We start from the raw sequence: 8,028 nt of genomic DNA on the forward strand, positions 1-8,028 counted from the left end.
TGTACTACATGAAGCAAGCCGTGGATGTGTGTGGCTAAAATCAATGACCGAACATATCCAAATCTCATGCGGATTATCATTCGACAAGAAGCCTGTGATAATATATGTTGGAACATGTTATGTTTGCAATCTTTACTTGATTTTGATGTTAACAAAATTTGTTATTGTATTTCTAATAATCTACCTTAAGTACGCAGAAAACTGGAACTGAAATAATCAGTTGTCAGCCCAAACTGCAGACTATCAGATACGCCAACTGAACCCACCAACTGATCTTATGAACTGAACAAAATCCAACTGATGTATCTTAAATCAGTTCAACTGACTAATCAGCTGAAAGGTAGTTCAGCAAGAAATCTTCAGAAGTCCGGTCAGCTGATGAAATGTTCAACTGATGAAGAGCCCAGCTGATCAGTTCAACTGAACTAGTGAAATTACCTCAGCTGACGAGCCAACTGATCTTACCTCTTCAACTGCAGACCAGTTCATCTAACCAGTTCAGAAATTCAGTTAGGAGCAATCAAGTTGCGGAACACGACGGTCAACATTATTGGAATCCAGCAGTGTGCAAAGGTACATAAGCTTTTGTCCAGTCAAAATACAATAATGGACCGAGCAGCAAAGCTTAAAGACAAATTGTTCCGGATGAGATGTCGGAAAAAGACGAGACACAAACTCCAAGGAACGCATTAAAGCTGCAATGGTCACATGCGTTGAGTCTTGACATACAGTCATCTTGCTGCTATAAATACAGGCCAAGATCATCAGCAAATATATAGAGAGTGTGGAAAAACAAAAAGTGCACTCTTATTTGCCTATCAGCTTTCAAGAAGCAATCAGCCTAGAGGGATACTTCATCGTATTATCAGCTTACTTTAGAAGCTCACTTCCCTCCGTGTGTGAGAACACCTTTTGGTGTATTCATTGTTCAGTTCTCACACACGAACACACACCACAACTCAAATGCAGTCTTGCACAAATATTTTAAACTTGTGTATGTAGTCTTTGACATACAGACGTTAAAAAAGTGTTGGCTGGAAGGTGTTACCTTCATTCTAGAGTAGGAGTTCAGTTAGACAGTAGTGTAAGTCCTAAGCTGTGTAGGATTTATAAAATCAGTTGTATAAATCTAAGTCTTCTAGTGTATCCTACCCGATGAGGTATAAGGGGTGACGTAGGAGCAGTTGAAGTCTCCGAACATCCATAAACATATCTTGTGTTATTTATCTGTTTAACTGCTTGTTTTGTTCTTAACTGATTTGATCAGTTCAGCTGATATCAATTCAGTTCTATTCATAACTGAACTTATAGATGCCAGAACTGATCACATGTGATCTTCAGTTATTCAGTTGCACATTATATAAAATATATCAGTTTCCTTAACGAAAGATTATTTCGAGTGCCTTCCGCTTGGTTTGAACACCAAACTCGATTTAATTTATCGGTGTACACATTCTTAGATCACGAGCTATTGCAGCTCTTGAAGAATATTGTGTTTAAAGCACCTTTAGTGCCCAGCACACGATCCAACAATATATGAAGATAATGCTGCATGTATTGCTCAAATGAAAGAAAGATACATAAAAAACGACATAACTAAACATATTCCCCATAAGTTCTTCGTATTCACCCAAGAGCTTGAGAAGAATAAAGATATTGATATTCGTTACATTCAATCAAGTAAAAACTCATCAGATCTCTTCACAAAAACACTTCCCACGACAATATTCAGAAAGCATATATATAACATTGAGATGCGCAATCTATGAAATTTGTAAAGAATCGTTCGTGTTAACATGATGGGGAGTTTACGTGACTGTACTATTTTTTCCTTACTATGGTTTTTATCCCAATNACGACATAACTAAACATATTCCCCCTAAGTTCTTCGCATTCACCCAAGAGTTTGAGAACAATAAAGATATTGATATTCGTTACGTTCAATCAAGTAAAAACTCATCAGATCTCTTCACAAAAGCACTTCCCACGACAATATTCAGAAAGCATATATATAACATTGAGATGCGCAATCTATGAAATTTGTAAAGAATCGTTCGTGTTAACATGATGGGGAGTTTACGTGACTGTACTATTTTTTCCTTACTATGGTTTTTATCCCAATGGGTTTTTCCTAGTAAGGTTTTTAACGAGGCAGTATAAAAACACGTAATGAAGACAATCATTTTATCTTGATCATCATCACAAGGAGGAGTGTTGAAAAAATAAGAAAGTTAAATGTTGAAAATAAAAAATTTGAATATTGAAAATAAGAGTTGTAAATATTGAAAATTAGTATGTGATGATGTATGTAATGATGTATTTATTTTTTGATTATTTCCAAAGAAATTCTACAAATATGTCTCTCAATGTGTGAAGAAAATCACAATCGAGTAGACAGAAAATTTTATAAAGTGTGTAGTTTAATATATTGAGAGCTTTGAGATTTTATTTTTTACCGTAAATTTTTATTTTTAATAAAATTAAATTTATTCGCAAATTGGTGTTATTTGGGGAGAAAATATCTCCATATAATAATCCTTGCCGACACTATTATTAAAGATTAATGTACAAATAAATCAGTGGAAATATTTGATAGCTTCTAGGTTGGACTTTTCGAGAGGTGGCAGTTGTTGACAGTTAATTGCATGTCCCTTTTCAAGTTGCCCCAAAATATAGAAAAAGGAAAAAAGAAAAGTCAATATAATCAAGTGAGATACTAGGCCCCGACCTCTCAATCAGTCCAAATATATGATTGTGTATTTATATTTACTTGATTGAATTTTAGATTACAAAAATTTGATAATTAATATTACAAAAAATTTGTGTTGTTAAGTTTTTTTTTTCGGTTCTACAAGTCATCAAAATTTTAGTTCATTTTCGACTGACTTGCTTAGTGATGAATATTATTGTCGTGATATCCGATATTATTGATGTATTCGACGTTATATTAATAATCGGACAAGGAAGAATCAAAAGTTGAAAATAAAATGTAATATATTATGTTAAAACCAAACTATATATAATGATTTATATATTATAAGTCGAACATATTTTTTATTGTTCCCTATATAATACATATATAAATAAAATAGCTTTACTAAAATTAATATTTGTTAAAAAATTGTTTTTGTTACAATATGATTCTTTGTGTCTTTGTATATTCGATTCCGTCTTGCTATTAGTTTAATGAACCAATATTTGTTAAATGTAAAATTAATTTAAGCTCACTTTTTAATTAAATAAGTAGGTTATTATTTATTCTCTTCCAAAAAATTTAGATTATATTATAATCTCATTATCAACCTTTTCGTTTATCTAGAGTTTCAACTTCCATGGCTAATTTGTCTATATAGATTGCATGCGCTAATTCTCTTCTATTATAAATAAATAAAAATTCATTAAGTTCGTCAATTTTTTAAAAGAATATAATTTCATTATTCACATAATCAAAATCCAATCACTATTGTTTCACAATCCAAAATAAATAAATTCACACGTTCAAATTTTCAAACATCTTATTATATTTTTGGTTTTGTAATTCATCGAAGCTTGATTATTATTTTTAGAAAAAGAATATTAAATTTTAGTTTTAGTACAATACATATGTTATTTTCACTTTTAATTTTTTTACCTGGCGACTTATAATGTATTAATATGGTTGATATGACGTCTGATATTACTAATGTATCTGACGTTAATACCGCACTCGAGGAATAATGAAAAAAATTTTAATATATTTGACTAAAATCAAGTGAAGCATTTTTTTATCGATATTGTTTTATAAGTTTTTTAAAATACAAATATTAAATATCATAAAAAAAATGAATTCAAATTATGGAAGAAAAGTTAATCTAAACTAATTCGAAGGCTAAAATATCATAATTCTGCCACGCGTCATCGACACTGAGAAAACAATACTCCATCCAGCCACAGATGAAAGCAAAAGTCTCTTAAAGTCCCCTATATATATACTTCGTGTTTCCTCCATTTTTTTTCTCACAATTCCAACTCAGTTCATCCATTAATCTTCGTTTTCTCCAATTTCCGCTTTAATTTAATTCTCAAGTTTTGCATCAATGGATTTCTTCTCAAAATTCACCAAACCTGCAGATCATTCCAAGCCAGCTTCGAAGAGTCAGGAGCCAAACATTACCACTGAACCCTCCAACACTGACCTTTTCAGCAGCGCCAAGGTGGTGGCGGGGGCCTCGCAGTCTTATTTCAGCCATCAACCGGCGACCTATGAAAATACTGAGGTCGCCGGGGCCACCGCTGACATTCTTAACGCAGCTTCCGAGTACGGGAAGCTTGATAAAACGCAGGGAGTTGGTAAATATGTCGACCAGGCTGAGAGTTATCTCAAAGAATATGAGTCCTCCAATACCAAACCCGCCGCCACCTCCGCCGCTGACACCGCGTCTGATGCTGGTGTGAAGGTTGCCCCCACCACTGAAGCGGCAGAGACTGATATTGCTGCCACCAAGGGAGCTGATGCAAGCACTGAAGAGTCCACCAAGCACAAATCATACGTGGAGGACAAGACGGAGGGTTTGTCTAGCAAGCCGCCTGCCGTAGACGCCCCCGTGAAAACTGATACAAGTGACGTCTATGGGGAGGATAAGGCTGATGGCTTGCCGAACAAGACGTCAGGCGGCAGCGCTGCCACGGAAACTGATGCGATAGGCGAGTATATAGATATTCAGGCAAGCGGCGGCGGCGGGGCCACCACAAAAACTGATGTAAGTGACGCCTATCAGCAGCCTAAAGTGGATAAATATGAGGAAAGTACAGAAGAAGATTTCAGGAAGAAGCCAACAGCAGCTGCCACCGATACAAGTGAATACCATGCAAAGGGTACAGAAGAGGGCATCTCAGACAAGCCTTCAAGCGGCTGCTTAGCCGCAGGAACCGACGCCGGAGATTCAGGATATGCGGACTCGGAGGAAAGTCTGCCGAAGAATTCTGCAGGCGGATATGCCGCCGGAGATGATGCAAGCGAGAAGGTTAGCCAATCCGGTGGTGGATTCGGGAACTTCACAAAAGTGGCTGGAGATTTCTTGAATAAATAGACGAATTTTATGTTACAATATATATGTTATATAATTAAAATGAAATTTCAAAAAGAAAAAAAGAAAAAAAAGAAGAAGACAGAGTGTGAAATAATATATTTATAGGTTTTAGATGTGTGGAGTATGATGATCTTGTACCCCGTGAATTCCATTCTGGCATTTGTGTTTTCGTGTGTGATTTCGGAATGTTACTTGCTATTTCCTATTTTGTATAATTTTCCTTTGCTTCACATGTGTTACTTTCTAATAATTCATATATACATTTTTCGCATTCGATTATTATGTTATTAAGTTGTGTAAACATGAATAAATTCTTATAGTTGACTTAACAGAGTTTTACATATGCTTTGATACGATTTTGCAATTTGTTAAAAAAAAAAATCCTTGTTTTAATTTTTGTGTAATTTCCAAGTGACCATTCATGGAGCATCGATGGAGGGCATAGGTCGTCCAATATTATCTTGTCACATTGGTGAATTCACCTGACCAAGGCCTGCCTTTTTATGGCCTGAAGTTTCAGACAAGTGAAGATGCGTGATTTTCGAATTTAAAAAAATGTTATCACCAGCCGATTCACGACGGCCCGATTCGGCCGTCCATGGGCATTAGTTATCGGTCGGAAGTTTTGTCCAAGGTGTTCGGGCGACACCTGAATTGAGTCAGGGGTAGGTTATTTGCGAAAATTAGGGTTAGGGTTTGAATTGGGGATTTTTGCTAAATTGGAGATTTTAAATTTTAGGAATTTTTTGTTTGTTGGAAATTTTGATCTTTTGAATTATTATCTATCCAAAATTATGGATATTTTGCATATTTTAAAATTTATTTGGATACAATATGTATAATATTGTGATTTATTCATTATCTTTCATTCAATTAAATATTGTGTTGAATTTCTTTTTATACAAATGAAGAACTTTTTAATATTAAATTATATTTAATTCCATAGTTTTTTATAAACAAATTAAGTTAAATATTGGCTTATAAAGATCCATAATATAGAAAATTAAATAATAAAAATTATGAAATATACATGAAAACATAATTTGAGGGAGTTTTTCATAGATCGATTTAAATTGTCCTGACTTTGTCACTGATCTCCCTGAGAAATGTTGCTCTATCTATAAATTAGGTATTTAAAAGGTCTTATCCGTATATATCATTCTTGAGAGCACTTTTGGAAAGTGTTGATTATGTTGGTAAATAATTACGATATAAAGAATTATGTGAAGCTCAAAAAATTGTCTAGTGAACCATATTTTAAATATTGATGTTTAGCCTTAACACCTTTAATTATGCAAAATTATACAATAAGTGAATTTGGGTCACATTCTGAGAAAAAATTGTGATTAATTATTTAAATATAATAAATTTTACTTCACAAAGACTTTTATTATATTTATATGATTAACTAGAATAAAATTTCAAAATATATTTTCTTAATTTACCTTCAAGAGTTAAGTAAAATTATTTTGATAGTTTTATTGTAAAGTAGCATAAAATCTAATTGAATTAAAACTTTAGCTCACATGCAAGTTTTATGTCACTAGATTTTTTGTACATGATTTACATTGGTAAAACAAGACATTTTCATCAAAATATTATTCTAAGTAATAAGCATCTCTAGGGAAGTAAAAGAGCCGAACAGTATCACTCTTGAGCTCGACTCATTTAAGGTATATAGAGGCTCGAGCTCGATTCAAGATTTTATCATGATCCTCGATTCAAGATTTTATCATGATAGCTAATGGTGCAATCATAGTCTTACCAGTTCTAACCATCTCCGCTGCCGCATATTCAAATCCTTCTGCGAAAACAAATAACTCAAACTTTTGTGATCTGTAAATATTTCACATTTTTCACCATATAGATAATGCCGCCAAATCTTTAAAGCAAAAACCACAGCCGCCAACTCCAAGTCATGAGTGGGATAGTTCTTCTCGTATTCCTTCAACTGACGAGAAGCATATGCTATCACTTTCCCACGCTGCATCAACACGGCACCTAACCCCTGCTTTGAAGCATCTGTATATACAACAAAATCTTCAGTACCACAAGGAAGTACTAAAACAAGAGCAGAAGTCAACTTATCTTTCAATGTTTGGAATGCTCTTTGGCACTCTATGTTCCATTCAAACTTGGTAGCCTTCCGTGTCAAACTTGTCAATGGCAAAGCTATCTTTGAAAATTCGGCTATGAACCGTCGGTAATACCCTGCCAAACCAAGAAAACTCCTTACCTCTGAAACTGTCTTTGGAATGGACCATTGCTTGATGGACTCAATCTTGGATGGATCAACAGATATTCCTTCTTTCGAAACAATATGGCCCAAAAATGCCACCTGCTCTAACCAGAACTCACATTTCTTTAACTTGGCATACAATTGCTTATCCCTCAACAGCTGCAACACAATCCTCAAATGCTCACGATGGAGTTCTCGTGTCTTTGAGTAGATCAAGATGTCATCAATAAAAACAATGACAAAAGTATCCAAATACGGCTTAAAGACACGATTCATCAAATCCATAAAAACTGAAGGAGCATTGGTTAGCCCAAACGACATCACCAAAAATTCATAATGGCCATACCTCGTCCTAAATGCAGTCTTGGGTATGTCCTCCTTTTTCACCTTCAGTTGATGGTAACCGGACCGAAGGTCGATCTTCGAAAATATTGCTGCTCCTTGCAATTGATCAAAGAGATCATCAATACGTGGCAAAGGATATTTATTCTTCACTGTTACCTTGTTGAGTTCTCGGTAGTCAATACATAATCGCAATGATCCATCCTTCTTCTTTACGAACAAAACTGGAGCTCCCCACGGTGAGGAACTAGGTCGGATAAAACCTTTATCTAATAGCTCCTGCAATTGAGTCTTCAATTCTTTCATTTCAGTAGGAGCCATTCTGTATGGAGCCTTAGAGATTGGAGCTGTACCTGGAATTAAATCAATAACAAACTC

General features: G+C 34.6%; 1 protein-coding gene across 1 annotated transcript; it reads left to right on the plus strand.

The window, feature by feature from the left end:
* The first annotated feature begins 3,982 nt into the window (after positions 1–3,982).
* Positions 3,983–5,299, plus strand: LOC140965078 (uncharacterized). Its single transcript, XM_073425127.1, has one exon. The coding sequence runs from the start codon at positions 4,077–4,079 to the stop codon at positions 5,067–5,069; it is 993 nt and encodes a 330-aa protein (XP_073281228.1). The 5' UTR covers positions 3,983–4,076; the 3' UTR covers positions 5,070–5,299.
* Positions 5,300–8,028: the final 2,729 nt, after the last annotated feature.

The sequence above is a fragment of the Primulina huaijiensis genome, chromosome 18 (assembly GCF_012295235.1).
Source record: "Primulina huaijiensis isolate GDHJ02 chromosome 18, ASM1229523v2, whole genome shotgun sequence".
Lineage (NCBI taxonomy): Eukaryota > Viridiplantae > Streptophyta > Magnoliopsida > Lamiales > Gesneriaceae > Primulina > Primulina huaijiensis.

What these genes read in the sequence shown, in the direction of transcription:
- LOC140965078 (XM_073425127.1), top strand. Translation starts at nt 4,077, where the DNA reads ATGGATTTCTTCTCAAAATTCACCAAACCTGCAGATCATTCCAAGCCA.